Raw genomic sequence first — 17,940 nt, forward strand, 5'->3', positions numbered from 1 at the left:
GCACAGTCATAAGCAGATCTCCAAAGAAGACTAAAAAGACAAGTGAACACATGAGCTTTTCAAGTACACTCCAAGCCCCTGATTTCATTCAACCTGTGGATTCTTCAATCTAATTCTCCCTACCCTTTATAAGAAGCTATTTTCTTAACAAGAATATAAATAATGTCTATATGGTGTTTTGCAGATGAAATTCCATGAATAATCACTGCTCAGAAATGGAAGACATACAAGCCCTGGGAGAAGTCTGAGATATCATCCAAGGAAGGCTGCACTCAGATTTCAGAGAAAGCATCTTCAAAGAAACATCTCTATGTTTTGTTACATTAATTAACAGAAGTTTCAGCAGACAGACAAAAGCTGACCTACCCGAAGGTAAGCAATGACAAATGTCAGCATGTATCCTCTCTGTCCATTATCTTCTCCTGCTGCCAAGCCACTGCAATTTACAAGAATTTAATTAATTTTCCACCCAATTAGTCACCAGTTTACAAAAATATTTATAAAATAACTTTGATTATTAAAAGTATGTGCAAGTTTAGCTGCCTAAGCTGTATTAAAATAGAGCTTGTTAATAGTAAGATCTCTTCAATAGAAATCGGAAGTGACTTCAGACCAGACCTTTATTCATTTCTCTTTTCAGTCCATAACCGGGAGATCAACTTAAAATATTTGATGTGATCTTAAAATAACCGCCTTCAAAACTCATAAAAGAGTAGAGAAACACAAGTAGACACAGTACATCCCGGATATTAATTTACAGGAACATGGGTAACTACATTTCTAGGCATGTTGAATTTGTGTACTTGTATGCTCACAGGTCATGAGACCCCAAGACTTAAGATCGCCAAAGCGTAAGAGATCTGAATGAATTAAAAAAAGACACAAAAGACATAGCACTAAAGAAAAAGGAAGCCTTGCTTTCACTAGTCTATCAAGGATCATGATGCAAGCATTTGTTTTAACTATTGGTTTCTAAGAACAAGAAAGTGCTATGCATCTGGAATCAGTCTTCCTACAAGCTCCCATAAATCTGAGAGAGGGGGGTGTGAGGGTGCATGTGAAATCAGACACCCTGAAGAAGCATAGAATTAAAGTATTTTATACTATAAAGCCATTAAATGGTTTAGCATTTTAAACCAGGTTACACTGTTAAACGCTTCACTAATAGCATTAATAAAACAGCACAGACAGCACCATCTTCTAGTGGATCTAACAGTGAAGTTTCCCCCCTTACCAATACATCATCATCTTGAAATACCAAAATACAAAACGATTCACAGTTCAAGTAATAGAATGAAAGCACAACAAAAGCACAAATTTCAGAAACTATAACCTTGAAATGGATAAAACTTATATGTATATTTGAATAGCTGAGACTAATATTAGCAATAACAGTACATTCTTGACAAATCACAGTTTTAATGATGGTTTTCATCAATCACACTTAATCAAAGCAGAAGGAAAGAAACTGCCTGATCATTACTCAGCCTGCCACTTCAATGAGTGTTTTCTGTCCCTTTGTGGGACAGAAAATCACTGCACTCTTTAAACCAAAGAAGTTTCTTGTATTTGTAAACTCACATGAACTCTGCAAAAATTTAATACCACCCTTATGATTTTGTCTCCCTTTCTGTAGTTAAAATATAGTCTAGTACTGCAAAACAAGCTGCTTCCATGCCTGTAAGCAATTAAAAGGGCTACTTTCCACTTTAATAACATCCATTCTATATTTACTAAAATATTCGTCTGCAATACACAGTCAGCTGAAGTTTTTCAGTAAAGTTACCTAAGAGTTAGTACAAGCCATGTGTATCAAAGGGAATATTCAGTAGCTAATTGATTGCTAACACTTCAAACTAGTAAATTGAGAACATATCCGTACAGTAACCACTACAAAAATATGGTAGGCCAATTTTTCCCTGGACAGTTCATTCTCAGCTTCACATTGAAAATGTTCTTTGAAAAGCATACCCAAACTTGGTGGCAATATCATAGACTTGCTTTTCATGCTGAAGAACCTTCTCTCTGTCACCCTCAAAGAGCAAGGTAGCTACACACAGTATGTTGGGATCAAATCCTTTAAACTGCAAAGAGAGACAAACTTTCCATTAGTCACAGTCTATGTGGTAGAACACAAGGAACAAGTTTTTACTTTTCAAACACATGGCACGTGCCCTGGTCAGTAAGTGTTGCTGCAATTAAGAGGAATGCTTGGCAAAAAAAAAATCTTTCAAAAATTTACTCCCCGAACACTTAAGTTTTTCCTTGACAGGACAGGTCAACTGAAATAACAGAAATTATCTGCCACCTCTTTCTTCCTGTTAAAAAGCAGGATAGACATAACAGCTGTCTACCTATGCTGTAGAAAAGACCAGGTCTTAAATGCTTTGAGCAATAGAGACATTTATCTTCTATCAACTATTCCTATCAACTGTAAAAGCAGGAAGAAGATTATGACCACCATGAATGTGGAGGGAAGGAAAAACTTCTGGGCTATCTCTAAACCAAATATGTATTCCCTAACAAAAGAAGTCCCAAGACATATGTTGTTTACCACTTCAATAGTCCAAGAAAAAGCAGCAGAATCAACACTATTCACTGCCTTCCAAAAGTAAGCCCACTTGTGGAAGATAATGAAATTTTCTACATTTGAATACCCATACTTGCAGGAACCCTCCAGTTAGCTAATTTGGAGGAAAAAATCAATAATAAGACAAAATATTTAATATAAAAAATTATGTGCCGAGGTGACATCATTTTAGCACCAAATAATTGTAGGTTAAAAAGGAATGAATTTCAGAAAGACAAAAAACCAATTTATATGGGCAAATCAGCCAAGTATCTAGAGGATCTTGCAAAATTCTAGCTCACTGTAATAACAAGGTAGATCATGCCTTGACAAAATCTAGGAAGATAAAAACATAGTATAGTGTTGGCCTTGCTCCATCACTATTAACTGATGATCACTGGTCTGCCAGCTGGGTAAACTGGTTCCAGTCTTCCCCTGCCACCAAGTTACTGTTAGACAAGGCACAATAATCTCTTGTACAGGTATGACCAGTGACAATAGCTCTCTTGGATTAACTCCTCAAACACAATCTCATTTGAATTGAACCACCTTTAGAACCTCAAGTTCTCACACTGCAGTATCAGTTACACCCAAACTCAGCTGCACTAGAAGCAGTGTACCAAAAAATCTTGAATTTTATGCATAGCACACAAAATTCAAACCAATGTTAAAAACCCCAAAATTACCTTTGTGATGTAGAATTTTTTCAGTCCATCCAAAAATGATGTAAAAATGGAAGCAACTTGTGGTTTAAGAGCATGACCTTTGGCAAAAAGCAGAAAAAGGCACATTAAGGCAAACAGTGCTTTTAAGATTCTTACTTCAAGGGGCAAATAAAAAATTGCTTGATAGTCAAAATTACTAGAATTGCTTGGAGCACTTTGATTATCAAAATTAAAGAGAATTCTCTCTACTCATTTAGAACATTATTTAGGAAAAGGTTTCATTAATTTTTTGAAGACATATGTACAACTGTGCACAAATATTTGACACTTTAATTAAGGCTGCCTTAGTTTAGATTTCACAAGCCTATGGCACGTGGAAAATTTTTAAGAGAGCACTTCATTAGTTTTTATACCTCAAAACTAAGCAAAAATCAGTGACTTTTTTTAAAGTTACACCAAAACCACTGAAACAAACAGCTAAAAATGGTGCAAGGTAGGAGTTAAGCAATTTTTTCCTTAACAGTTACACCACTTGTGTGAAGCTTTCTACATAAAGCTAGTAATTGCTTCCTTAATGACAAACGGGGAACTAAAATTACCAGGATATATAAATGGTGTCTTGGAGCCTGTTAAATTAACATCTCTGCCTCAGGACTGGGTTTAATTGAGATGAAAGTCTTTTACTGTTTGTTCCATTGTTTTCAGTCACAAACAACTTCTGAACTCTCATTACTGCTTCACTTTAGCAGCCTGGCATCTGGCCTACACGCTGTGAGCCCAATTCATAAAAAGTTATGCACCATTTACATACTTCCTTCTAAAATACTTCACAAAGCATTTCCTCCTGAATAACACATGAACTTCAACAACTGACTACTCTTCCTTCCTCTTCAGCAAAGGGGGACTCTCTCTGCAGATACAAACCCCAAGGAGTACACCTACAAGCACACTTCAGTAAGCACACAGAAATCATGAAAGGACATGAATTTATTAAACCACAATCTAAAAATTTACTTCATAATGACTACAAGAAAAATCGATATTGACACACCTGAAACTATGTTTACAGGTTGTAATTGGTCAAATTGTGCTTCCCAAATAAAAAAGAAAGAAAAAGAAATGCATCTGCCTTCTGTTGCACATGTCTGAGCAGAACAGTGTAACACAAAAGAGTGAGCAAAGCAAGCAGCAAGGCTTGCTGGGCATCTCAGGTCTTACAAATGACAATTTCCTTGGTTTGAAAAATGAAGTCCAGCTTTCTCAACACCATTATATTAATGCCATTTGAAGTTGAGATTCATCACTGAGGCTTCTGTGCAAAAGAACTTTCAGAAATTCTGACTTGTTGAAGTGCTATTAAAATAGAGATTTTCAAGGTCAGTCACACTTCCCATTTTCATCTTCTGGGTACCAAAATAGCATGGTCTCAGCAAGTTCTGCAAGCTATTAGCTTTTGGGTTGAGGAACTTTAGGGTCTCCATGAGAGTGTCTTGAGCCAGAACATATCTTCTGCCAAATTTCCTAGAGTTTAAAATAACAGCTTTCCCTAAGAATTGCTGAGAAATGATTGTTCTGCATGTTTGACATTGTCCTATTTAGGTGTTTGAACTAGCTGAAATTTTACAAAATCTTTTGTCTTCAGGAATCTTCTGGTACCTTCACTGACTTTCAATACCTAAAGCCTCACAGCTTAGATGTATTTGCACACAGTTACAGCATTTACAACATCTGATCTTTTCTTGAAAACAGACAGATCACTTTGCAAAAATATCATTGCCTCTCTACCACCCAATCAAACATCATCACATCAGAATATTTTCAAAAAAACCTACTACTTCTAAGGAATCTGTTGAGATGCTTTCATGAAATTTAAAGGAATCAACCCACTTACCTTGAAAATAAGGCGCTGGCATTCTGATTTTTTTTTTTCCTATCCAATTTCTCATTAATACTCTTGGGAAGAGAATGTTTCAAGTACTATATTTTAAAACTAGATCTCTGCTCCTTTACAGCAAAATAGAGGAAGTGACTTCAGAATTTCAATTTCACCAATAGACTAAATGTCAAGAAAGGAAACATAGCAGAAAACTCATCTCATGTATTTATACGCAGAGCATGGCTCTATCCTGACTCATGTAGTTGATACTGCTTCCTCAAAGACAGGCTTCTGTTTCTGAAACCACATATTATGGCACTATCCGGAGTTTGAACTCTAGGTTCACTGCTCTCTGTCTAGATTTGAGCAAAAGAATTACTACCCAGAACAGACTCAGGCTACTAAAAACCCCGTGGAAACAAGTGATACTCCACGATGAGCTACATACTTACCAAACTGAAACTGTGCATTGTCAACAAGGCGAATTGAAGCAGGAGCACATCTCTTGGAGGCGAAGTTAGGGGAATAAAAGGGGGGAAGAATAAAAAGATTATGTACATAGTTGGTTTTAAAATTCATTACAATCAAATTTGCATTTTAAAATAGCATAAAAGAAAGCACACTTTGATACCAGAGACCTCTGGCCATCATCATCATTGAAAGGGGGTTTTCATTGAAAGCTTGTTTTCACTTGTATAGCAACATCTACTAAGTATGTCTAGATATAAGGCATTGAGAATTTTCAGTTTAACATCAAGCCAACACAGTATTAGTCCAAAAACTTTGATCTTCAACTTTTGAGTGTTTTTCTAAAACGGCACATGCACTAAAGATAGTACACTTTTTTAATACATCAAGCTTATGTTTCTGTGTAATCAGAGATACACACAATAAAAATCCACTGAAAAAGTTTAATTGTTGAGGGTCACTCTGGCATGCAGCTGAGCACAACACAGCTGCTCACTCAGCCCCCTTCCCAGTGGGATGGGGAAGAAACATCAGGAGGACAAAAGTAGAAAAACACATGGGTTGAGATGAAAACATCTTGGTAAACAAAATGAGAAAAAAACCCACAAAAGCATGATGCAAAAAGCAACCAATTACCATCAGCTGACCAACATCCAGCCAGTCTTCAAGCAATGGCAATCCCCAGGAAACTCCCCCCTCTAGTTTTATTTATGATCATGACATTATATGCTATCTGCCTTTGGTCAGTTTGGGTCAGTTTTCCCAACTGTGTACCCTCCCAGCCTCTTATCTGCTCCCAACATACTTGGTGGGAAGAGAGGGAGAAACAGAAAAAGCCTTGACATTGTGTACACACTGTTTAGCAATAACTAAAACACTGGTGTGTTAACACTGTTTTAGTTACAAGTACAGAAGCTAACACCACACATGCTGCTATGAAGAAAGTTCACTCCATCCTGGCTAGACCCAGTACACTCATGCTCTGCCATCAGACTGCAATTAAAATCTGTACTTGGGTCTAGATTCTGCACTGTACAGAAATCTCAAAAACTGTAAGAACAGCTGCCTTCAGTTAGGTAAGTTTCTGGTCATGCATATGCCTACATCATATAACCTCTGATGGTCATGTCCAGTTACACTGAAATGTATGGCCAGAGGCATATGACAAAGTCTGAATTTTAGGCTAGTCATCATCTAATCACATGGATATGGAAGTACTCCTCTTCCACATCATTTGACATGTTCACCCTTCACAGTATCATTAACATGTATTTGGTCACACAAGAGGAAGAAAGAACATGAAGAACTAAGAGAGCTTGACAGGCAGGTCAACAGAAGAGACTGTGGGAGTGGTTTTAAATGAGACCAACCCACCCACAACCTGCAGGTTGATTATTCTTACATTTAAGTGGACTGATACATAAAAGAAGGAGCTTTTCTGAAAGCAATCATTGTAATTACTATTGAGATTGATGCGAGGGGCAACAGAAGAGAAGAATAATAAGTAGTTCAGGCTCAAGTAAGCAGTGAAACAGCAGCAGCAGCAACAGAAGCTTAGAAATGGAGCAACATTAAGTGGCAAATAGTGCCTCTTTTTTCCCTCTCTAACTAAGCCCATGGACAGGAAAAAGACATGAGTTCCTTAATTGATTTTAAACGTTGATCAGCCAAATGATTAAGCATTCCCAAAAAGTCTCCTTTGGTACCTTTAACAAGAAGGACAAGCACCAGCAGTAGAAGCACAACAGAAAAACTGGCAAGTGCTGCTGACTAGCATATACATGTTATTCACATACCAGTTAGAACATCTGGCTTGGAACATTAAGCCATTAATTTAGACCAATCACTGGAAAAAATGTGAAGCTGTGTTTAGTTTGGCATTAATTAAAACATTTCTGAAATTATTTTCGCAATTCAGGGTACATTCTACTGTTCATATACACAATTTGGTATGTTTTGCACAGAGCAAAGCAAAGTTAGTCAGTGGAGAAAGAGGCTAACCAGAGTAAGATTTGTTTGGAAGCACAGCCTTGAGGAAAACTATTATAGAACTTGGATACCTACGTACTTCTCTGCCTGAAACCATCTGACTGCACTATTCGCTAAATACTACAGTGTAAGCACAATTCCACCTGGAAATATCCGTCTCACCTGTCCATGTCACTGTGCTCCAGGCACTGATTTCTAAATACAGGCCATATCCTTCCACTGCATTCCTTTTGTTCCTTTACCACTTCAAAGCCATAAATTCAACTGCCTTTTATATGTATGCTTCAACTCAATTCCTGTCAACACTGGTCCCTTTTACACAGTCCTAATTAATCTGAGGGTAAAGTTCTCAGCTTAAGGAGATACAAAGTTGAATTTTTCAGGCTGCAATATGAAAACAACTCCCACTGAAGCAAGCCATTAAAAGGCTTGTCCATGTTTTGGCTCAGAATACCAAGAAAAGTCATAATGTGCTCAGTCCTCAACTGCGTAATTTCCAAAATCCTCATGGCCCATATCCTGTATTTCATGGACCATGCATGCTTATGGGATTCCTACTCAAATTCCTGGTTATCAACTGCCAGAAATACTGAACTATCAATACACCCTCCTACTGCTAGAATCCGTGTCTCTGAGTGAAGGCAACATCCAGCTTTTCTTTACCTGCTTTGCCACCTCCCTCAAGCAGGCCACCCCTCGCTCAAAGTTGGGGAAGACCACAGAGCCGTACTTCTGGTATTCAGGGACCGGGCGAATCTTTATCGTAACTTCAGTAACCACTCCAAGAGTTCCTTCAGGAGAAAAGAAGAATTGAGCAAAATGTTTCAAGATAACTTCTTGCAAGATACCCAACTTAACATCTATCAGAATGTTGTAAGTTAACATAAATCAGAAATCCCAAAAATTCAGTTTGCAGTAGCAGGTGATTTACTCCTCACTTTTTACATGGAGAATTTTTACAAAATATTCTCTAAATCATGATCTTTGTTACTAGACTTGTAGGCTGACTCCACAGGTCCATTTAAAGCACAGTTAAAAGCTGCAACTTCACAGTCCTAATTAAGGTCTCAATGTATTATCCTAACGCAGGAAATTCATGCCTGCACAATGCCACCCATCAATACACTGGAAGCCACAGCATTAAAGATGCTCAAATAACCAAGCCATTACAAAAGCTGAATTAAGATGCAGTATGAGAAATTACTCTGTTTATACCTTCAGATCCCATAATGAAGTGATGGATATCAGGTCCCGTTGACATGCGAGGTACTTGACAGTTTTTTTCTACTATTCCTCTAGGAGTTACCATTTTTATATGAATCACCTGTTTAAACAAAGTGCAATGACTATAAATACTAGCATTAAGCACAGATTTTTACTATATTTATTTTCTACAAAACACATGAAGTTTGATACAGTTTGGCTTTATAGATTTTAGACATTCTGTAGGCAATCCCATGAATCCGTGGACTGTTACCAACAATTATTTTAACACAGCATGGTTTCCCCACACAACAGATTGTTTGCATTCTATGACAAATCTTATCAGCTGTTGGCTACATGCAGGCAATACCAGTTAAAACTGTTTTGCTTCTCCGTGTAGAACTTCACAGATAGAACTTTATATATACCAGGATTTTAATCCAGAACATACATCATACTACAGAGGAAAAAAGTGAGGTTAAGTTTAAGCTTTGCTTAAGTTTTGCTTTAGAACTGCTGCTTGATAAAGCTACTGTAATTCAGTCATTGATTGCTACAGAAATATTTTAATTAGGAAGAAAGACAGAAGTAACTGTGTGAAATAGATTATCAATATAAAAGCTGCCATTAGACTGACACATGTGTAGGGCTAGACAGTTGCTTTTTAGAAAATATTTTCCAGTGTTACTGCTTCCAGCTTTATTCAGGCACATGCAATAGAGCCCACATGTGGGATTTTATTAATCCTCTATTCAATTCAATCCTCTATTTTATACCAAGGAAGGGCAGAGCTTCAGCTTTTCTTTAGTGGCACCTTTAAATGAAGCAAAAATTACTGAATTTCAGCTAATGGCTTTAAAACTTCCAAGCACAGGTAGCTCAGTAATTTTCACTATATGCAATTTATGAACCGTTGATTCTGCAGTAAGTGGGTTTTAGGCAGCTTATATAACACACTGCTTCAAGATATAAAGTTCCTCAGAAGGTAAACACTTCCCTGAAACATTCTCACTGTGCTATTTTGAAACTCATGAACTGTTCTGAATCAATTTTCAATCCTATTTCCTCCTAATGAAAATTTCAGAAGCTGTTTTAGCCTGAAGTTATGCCTCCATAATAGAAAAGCCTTCTGCTTCACAACTCCCAGTACAAGCAAAACTATACCATTCCGTAACACTTCAGGCAGCAGGGGAACGATGACACTTTGTAAGTGCTACTAGTTTTAGTTCAGCCAGGTCTATTGAATAAAAACTGTGTAGTTCCTGCCAAGCTCAGTCACTGACAGTGAAGTGTCACATCTGTGCACAGAACAAATATGTCTGGACCATGAGCTGATGAAAAAGCCTGAGGTAACATGGATACATTACCTAGAGCGTGCTGCAGGAAAGAAGGAAAAAATTTACACATGGAAGGGTTACTGTACAAATTATGAGAGAAAGCTGGAAGTTTGAAGCAAAAAGGAAGTCAAAGACTGAACAGTGATGATTTATCTTCAATATATTCAATGCATTTGTTGTAATGGAAAACGTAGACTTTAAAATCAAAAAGCATGCTTAAAAGTCAAAGAATTATCTGAGCTAATATAAAGATGAAGCATTTGAATGACTAAAACAGATTCAAGGGTAGAATACTGCCATTCCCAGTCCACTGCTTCCTTCTCCTGGGTTCCTACAGACCATGTGGTGGCACTACATCTCACCATGTACGCCCACATGGGCAATTAGATCAGCCTACTGAATTAAAAAATACTCCTAGCCTAGGAGATGTAGGAAGGTGGGGAGCTTGCTGTCAGAGTCAGACAGTTCAACTAAACATCTTCAGGTACACACAACAGGTAGGAAAGAACATGGGACTTCTGGTAGTTTGATGGGATTATTACACTGGATTAATAGAGAGTCCAGAATGGTAGAAGACAGCACCAGAGTGAGGACAGGGTAACAATTCCTTAAGCTAGTCAGTGAGTACCCAAACGAAAATTACTTTTAGATCAGTGATAAGGATTATTACTACTAATACCAAAAGCAAGGAAACAAGCTTTTCAGTCAAGATTTGATGCCTAAACTGTATCACACGAAGAACCACAATTTACTCTCCCATTGTGAGTCATTATAAAAGTTAAATATCTGAACAGAGAAATTAGAACAAGTATTAAAACTACTTACCAGATCTTCAATGTTTCCATAGATGTTTTTTTTCATGCCTGATGCTCGTGTTGCTACCCATCCTCCTAGTGAACTGAACTCCATGGAGTCTGGTTCATGGCCTGTACAGAAGCCACTTTCAGCAAGCTAAAGAAAAGAAAAATACATCCTACAGGTCCTGCATTGACTTAGTATTCCAAATTCAATATTCTGTATTTGTTTGGTTTGGTTTTAAGTAAGTATCCTGATCACACACCCATTTATTCAAGTTTTATCTTGGATATGTACAACATGCAAATTGGTTCTGCTTCTACTGTGCATACCTGTGCTACATATCACCCTATAATACTCCTCCCCCGTATTTTAAAACTGAGAACTCTATTGTTCAAAACAAGGTGCAAATTCATATACATCTGCACAAAGTTATAACTTAAATAACTGCCAACTTTGCACAAATGCTGCCAATAAATAAGGCACTTAATCTCTTGTTCCTTCCATCCTAATGTGATATGCAGCAGGTCTGCAGAAAATTTGAGCAAATTGCCTGTACTTAATTCTCTCAAGGAGAGATGTGTTTTAATATACAGCCATCTGGTTGGGCTTCCTGTATGCAACCGTGTCAACTATTTGTGATGCAGATCATGCATTCCTGTACATTAAGTAGTCACTTGTTTCTCATTTTTCTGTATTAACTTGGCTTTGCCATCTGCACAGCACCTGAAGTTGACTGGATGCCCTCAGAATTACAACACGAAAGCTGTCAAACCGCAAAAATTAAAGGCCAAGCACCCTCACATTAAGTGATAACTGCATTAGAGCATTTGAGATAATCAATTTGCACTGACCAACTGATAACAATCATGTTGGACAGCTGTATTTAAGTATACCATATAACAAGGACCATTAACTACGTTCTGTTGTACAGAGTGGTTCTAACTTAAAGACTGAAAGTCATTTCTACATCCTCTCTACAGCGATTCATTTAGCTCATGGTTCTCTCCATACCACAGGAACTTGTGGCTTTATATGTTTACTGGTCATGTATTAGGATGGGTGGGTTCCTAACCATTGCATGTAATTCTTACCAGCTGCATGAAAACACACAAGAATTAAGCTAGAATTCAATGATTTGGACAAGATATGAAGAATACCCAAGAAAAATATGAAAAAATACTAGAAATGTAACCAGATAAAAATACCTGCTTTTCCAGATCTTGTCCAACAATGCCAGCTTCTACACAAGCTGTTAAGTTTTTTTCATCTATCCAGAGGATCCGATTCTGTTGAAAAGCCAGTCAAAACTACGAATCAGTGTTCAAGATTTTTGTTGATTTCCTTCTCTAATGCTATAGGATTAACATGCTTAGTCATACAATTTACTATTAATACCACTCCAGCTATTAGTTATTCCACAGCAGTGGAAGCTGAGGCTCCTTACTCCCTCCAACTGCTACACAACAGGTTTCAATTTATGAAGTCACCATTACAAGAGAGTAACACACTCGCCAACTTATACCAGGAATGTTTACAGAATAAAAAGCAAAAAAGCCAGAAAGAATTAAGTCAAAACTCTTACAGGAGTCTCCCCCTCACAAAATATGGGCTAACTAGTTATTCAAAGCCAACTACTTCAGCTCCTTCAGTTACAACAGAAACTGCTTACCTGATCTCAGATGCCTATATGAATTAGTTTTTATGCAATATAGACCCTTCATATAAGTTGAAGATAACCACTAAGTGTCTATTAAAATAGTAAAGCTTCAGCAATCATCTTAACTGCTCCAAGACACACACATTTTAACTTTGACAATGCTTCTTTTCACCTTATTTTTCTTATTTTCCCTCTTCATTAATGATTACAAGAATTGGCTGGCCATCATTCAAGACACAGGGAAGTGGTTTATTTTCTGACTCAATGCTTATTTACGTATCTAGCTGACAAAAAAGCAAGATAGTAAGAATTAACCACATTTCCTTGCCACACCAAAACCTGACAGAAGTCAAAGCTATAAATCAAGGAGTTCAAATGAGGGCCTGAGTCACTACTGTACTCACTGCATTTCACTCTGCATAGGCACCTGAAGAGCTTCCTTCAATATGCAACTACCACCTCTGCAGAAAAAATCCCTTTGTTTAACTGAAGAACAACTGAGTGGAGAGAATGGAGCCAAAACCCAGGTCTTACCTTCAAGGCTAAAGGAGTTAATAAGCTCAGCAGGTACTTGGAGGCAGTAGAGCCTCACATCAAAGATAAGAGCTGTTTCCGAAGCATCTCATTACCAAGTAGCCATAAATCTATCACTTAAAAAGTACAAAGCTCCTTCATAATGGCAAGATGAAAACTAGCAATAAATTTTACAGCACTTCATTTCTAGACTGCCATAAAGCTATGAACTTCACATTCTCAAGATGTTATCTACACAAAAAAACCCAGTTATTTCTTGAAATTTTATCCTTCAAGTTGATTTATAGATATTAGGTCATCTTATCAACGTTTGCTTTAAGTAATTTGAAGTCTAGTGCAAAAACTAGTGAAATTTGCAATAACAACTTCCTCTTGGCCTTTCATTTATCCTCAGATACAAATTCCAATATAGAAGAAGAGTCGCTTTCTCTAAGTTTCATCACTTAAAGTTGCTATAAGGCTTAACAGTGATTTTTTTTTTATTAAATATATACAGAACATATGAAGTAGTACAGACTAATATCAGAAAAACAAACTGAAGGAGTACCAATTTAATCATCATGGTACAGATCAATATTTCCATCCCTACTTTATTCTGGAACATAAAGAAATGTCATTGTCTAGTGATCACCCAAGTAACTGCAGGATAATTTTAAAAAAATCAAAATAAAACATTAAGAGAGACATACCATTTGTGATGTATCCAGTGAGACAATTGTTCTTTTTTCTTCTTCAGGACATTCAAGGGCACTAGAGACACTTGTCCCTCCTGAAAATATGGGAACGATATTGTGATTATAAAATTCTCAGGTAGATTTTCTTCCAATACCATGCCTCTCTCCCTCCTTTCTGATACGGAACTGAATAAAGAAAGATCACTAAAGTTAACTGTCTGAGGCTTGTGATTAGCCTCTTAAGGCTGTCGCCGTCTCCCAGACTGGGTTTCACAAAATCAAGGCAGCAGTGGAGCTGGACAATGCTTTAGCAGCACTCCATAACAAATGTGACATTCTGTGATCATCTCAGCTGCTTGTGTTAAGCCAAGCACAGAGCTTTAAAACAAGGAAGGATGAGAAATTACAAAGCCATTCAAGAAACAGAGAACTATAGTTGCTATATATTCTTCAGATATCACTATGGAAGCCACTACACTTCAACCTAAAAACTTGGAATAAGAAGTCTGTCTAGTACAGAAATGTAATACTTATCTGAAACCAAAAATACTGAAAGGGTTTAAGTATAAAAAAAAAGTATAAAATCAAGCATCAGACTTCTAAGAGATTTCTAATGTATCTTTCTAGGATGTCCCAGAAGAGCTTCCAAGAAGCCTTTTGTTTCCCAAAGACTCTTACAGGCATAGGAGAAGAGAGAGTAGGATGCTTGAGATCCACAGCAGTCTCCAAGAAGAATAGCCAAGGGAAAGTATAGAGCAAGCACCAGCTAATAAAACACCCTGCAAGAGCAGTGAAGGCCATCACCTTTGTTTCCAGTGACGGAAAAGGTGGCATTTTCCTTAAATACCAACCCCTACTGTAGTAACTTCACAAGTTGACTGTAGGTTACTAGAAACAAACTTGGAAAATAACCTGAAGATCCTTCTGTATCCTGGTCAGTGAACAAGAAATAGTCAATATTGCTGCTTTCAGCTCTGTCAGTTTACTAGTGCTAGTTAAAAGGTGACTTTTAGCAGTCTTGAAGCCCTCTAGATGCATCTGGCAATGATGAGAGTGCTTAGGGAGGAACCAGCTCCACGAGTTTGGTATCGTCTTCAAGTGAAATACTCATCTTCTCAAATAGTTAATGCCCTTCTGCAAGGGCTGTACTACAGCATAAGCAAGTACCAAGTAAAACACACAGATTTATACCACAGAATTAAGAGTTCTTAACAAAAACCTTCTCACAGAATGAGCTAATGAAAGCCAACCCCCCATGTTTCCTGAGCTCTATGTCAAAACAAGGTAGCTCACAACTCTACTTCAGCAGGCTTAGAGGAAAAGACATCCACACTGAAAACCTGAAGTCCTTTACTAATCCTTTAGGCTGAGAAGGACACAGACAGTATAGGCCTTTAGCTGTACTCTATCTGGAACACTTCCTGAAAACCCCTTGCCACAGCAGTCTCTACTGAACAACGTCTACAAGGAAATTATAATAATTTTGCAGTAGTGTTTGACCACAATCCTCTCTGAAACATTGAGCTTCAACAGTGCAATGAAAAAAACTAATTTATACATGTTGTGGGAACAAAGCACAAGTAATGAAGAACACATATTTAAATTGAAGTAGAAGACATTTTCACTAATAACCTTAAACAGGTATGAGATTTCATAATTGCACTTACCACCAAATGGTATTATGCAGAGATTATGTTTGCAGGCTAATTCCACAATTTTAACTACGTCTTCATGGCAAACTAAAAAAGTACAAACAGTTAAAAAACAGGATTTGTGCTTGGTACTGTTATTTGTGCTTATTACTAAATATTGCAGTCTGAAAAAGCAGCAGCTCCTTTTCTGACACCAGCAAGGAAGACAGTTCAAAGTTAGGCACTAAATAAGAGCTGGGCTCAGAAGTATCACTTAGAGAGTAAGGGTTAGACTTCAAAGAATTCTACGTTTGAGAACTAACTACAGTCTTAGTCTCTTGCCCTACTCATGGATTGAGAATTCCCACAAATTCTCAGGGCAAGATGGGCCACCAAACATTAACAATTCACCTAGGTATCTTGGAGAACAAATCACATGTAAAGCTTTTATTCAAAATAGGCTGTCCAATTTATTTTAAGTGAGAAATAAGTTTCTTCTGAGAGATGAACAGCACATCTTTTTCTTCCTGGCTGACATTCAGTTTCAGAAGTGGAGTTGCTGATGAAATCTAGTTTTTTCAGGATGCATTCTGTACCTGGTCAAAGAGGGAGGCGGAAATGCTTGTGCACAGCCAAGTAAAAGGATCGAAAAAGAGATCAAATACATTCCATACATGAGTTTGTACAAACAGCAAAGAATTAGCAGGACTAAATAAATAGTTTCCAAACTCTGGCTACTTTGCTTTTGTCATACAGAGCTGTTTTAAATGAAGGTAGTCACTCATTTTGTTTCAGCTGCTTTTGGAGCTACACAAAATAGAAGTTCTGGCAAGTACTGTTCACAGTCACCAGAGCTGTCAAGTACCTGGCCTCAAGTAATGAATTTCATCTTACAGTGCCTCTTTTCATGCTTCCCATTTTCTCCTCTAAATAAAGGAGGCAAAACTGAGTAGGACTAAGTTCTTATAAAAAATTTTGGGGTTTTTAATGCAGTGCAGCTATCAAAGTTATAAAAGGTAACGAAAGAGTTGGAATCATACAACTGAACAGAAATTGACATTTACTTAGATCAAATGACCTTTTGGTTCACTGCTGAAGAATGGTACATGAAGTAGTTCGAAGTGACCAAAGACACATGACTCAAGTAAAAAATAAGCATTTGTTCCTTTTACTAGACAGAAACAAACAGGCCTAGCCTATACTCAGATTGCACTGCTCTTCAAGTCATTGATCTTTTGTAAAGTGTTCTGATAGGATTTACAGGTGTTATACTTTTTTTTTACTGAAGTACAGAATGTAAAAAAAAAAGTTCTTAGATACAAATATTTCACTACCCTTCTGGCATCATGTACACCTTGAACCCAAAACTGAGACTGCCATTTTTGACAACTGCTCTTGCTGAACATACACGTTCACATTACACTGTGGTTACTTAAGTGATGAATTAATCTGTCAACACAAACCTCAGCTATATTTAATAATAAATTGACTTCTCTACAAAATGATGGGATTTCACAGACCCAACCTGCAGTCCAGATGCTAAAGAATCATGATTACCACTCACGAGAAAAATCCTTCAGTTTCTGTAAAGATGAGTGAAGTCAGTGAACCAAGAGACAGCTTTCCCCTGACTAGAGAGCACAGGAGTTTAGCAAACAATGGCCTCCCAGCTCAGAAGGGAGAAGATGACAAAGCTTACCAGGCCATACAACTATATCAGGAATTCGCTTAAACATTCCTTCCCTGAGTACAAATATCTCGTGTAGGCAGTGACCTGGAACACAAACAATAAGTTAACAAGTTCAAACAAGGAAGCATCAAAAGCAGCACAGTTACACAAATGAAGCTCTCTTACCATGAGCTCTGAATACCCTATCTTCTGCATCCTGGGAATATGAGATTTTAGTGGCTCTAAGATCCTGAAGAAATTCTTCATTTACAATGGATGGAGGTACATCATTAACATTTAGGGATGCCTACAATACAAGAAAATAAATTCATTAAAGATAGGCTCACTCTTACAGCATTGCTGTACAACAGAAATAAGAAAAAGAGGCTAACGCTGACTGATACCCAAACACAACTATTCCAGATCAGAAAGACATCAGTTCTCCTTCACATCTTCAACCACCAACCCAGCTTGTCCTACTCTGCACACAAGAAGTTTTATTTCAGTAGCACATTCTTACCTTTCTTTCTCCTGATAAATCTGGAGAAATACGTGAGCTTATGAATGCATACTGAACAAAATATGTCTTTTTAAGACTTTCCAAGGTACTACAATACATACTAAATCCACTACACACTGCAAATTCTTCTACTTACAGTTCTGTTTTCACTAACCCAGTTCCCCCTTCCTGTCACGTACTGAGAGTTAAGTCCAAATTGGACCAAAGCCTAATCAGAAGTCCAGTGCTAGGTAAAACTAAGTTTGACTGATAAAACATAACTGGCACACTTTAAGCAGACCTCACCTATAAGAAAGACTCCATAAAATCCATGTTGAGTCACAAACATGCAGGTGTTTCCAGAAAGCCTC

General features: G+C 37.4%; 1 protein-coding gene across 1 annotated transcript in view; it reads right to left on the reverse strand.

The window, feature by feature from the left end:
• AGPS (alkylglycerone phosphate synthase) overlaps positions 1–17,940 on the reverse strand; it is a 54,063-nt gene that overhangs the window by 15,181 nt on the left and 20,942 nt on the right. Inside the window, exons 5-16 of the mRNA XM_008634729.2 lie at positions 17,257–17,377; positions 17,101–17,175; positions 15,438–15,509; positions 13,786–13,865; positions 12,111–12,191; positions 10,933–11,058; positions 8,783–8,891; positions 8,231–8,358; positions 5,563–5,614; positions 3,256–3,332; positions 1,972–2,084; positions 367–436 (exon numbers count right to left, since the gene is read on the reverse strand). Coding sequence (XP_008632951.2) covers positions 367–436; positions 1,972–2,084; positions 3,256–3,332; positions 5,563–5,614; positions 8,231–8,358; positions 8,783–8,891; positions 10,933–11,058; positions 12,111–12,191; positions 13,786–13,865; positions 15,438–15,509; positions 17,101–17,175; positions 17,257–17,377 — 1,104 coding nt within the window. The remainder of the gene's footprint in view (positions 1–366; positions 437–1,971; positions 2,085–3,255; positions 3,333–5,562; positions 5,615–8,230; positions 8,359–8,782; positions 8,892–10,932; positions 11,059–12,110; positions 12,192–13,785; positions 13,866–15,437; positions 15,510–17,100; positions 17,176–17,256; positions 17,378–17,940) is intronic.

The sequence above is a fragment of the Corvus brachyrhynchos genome, unplaced genomic scaffold, assembly GCF_000691975.1.
Source record: "Corvus brachyrhynchos isolate BGI_N302 unplaced genomic scaffold, ASM69197v1 scaffold255, whole genome shotgun sequence".
In the NCBI taxonomy this organism is placed as follows: domain Eukaryota; kingdom Metazoa; phylum Chordata; class Aves; order Passeriformes; family Corvidae; genus Corvus; species Corvus brachyrhynchos.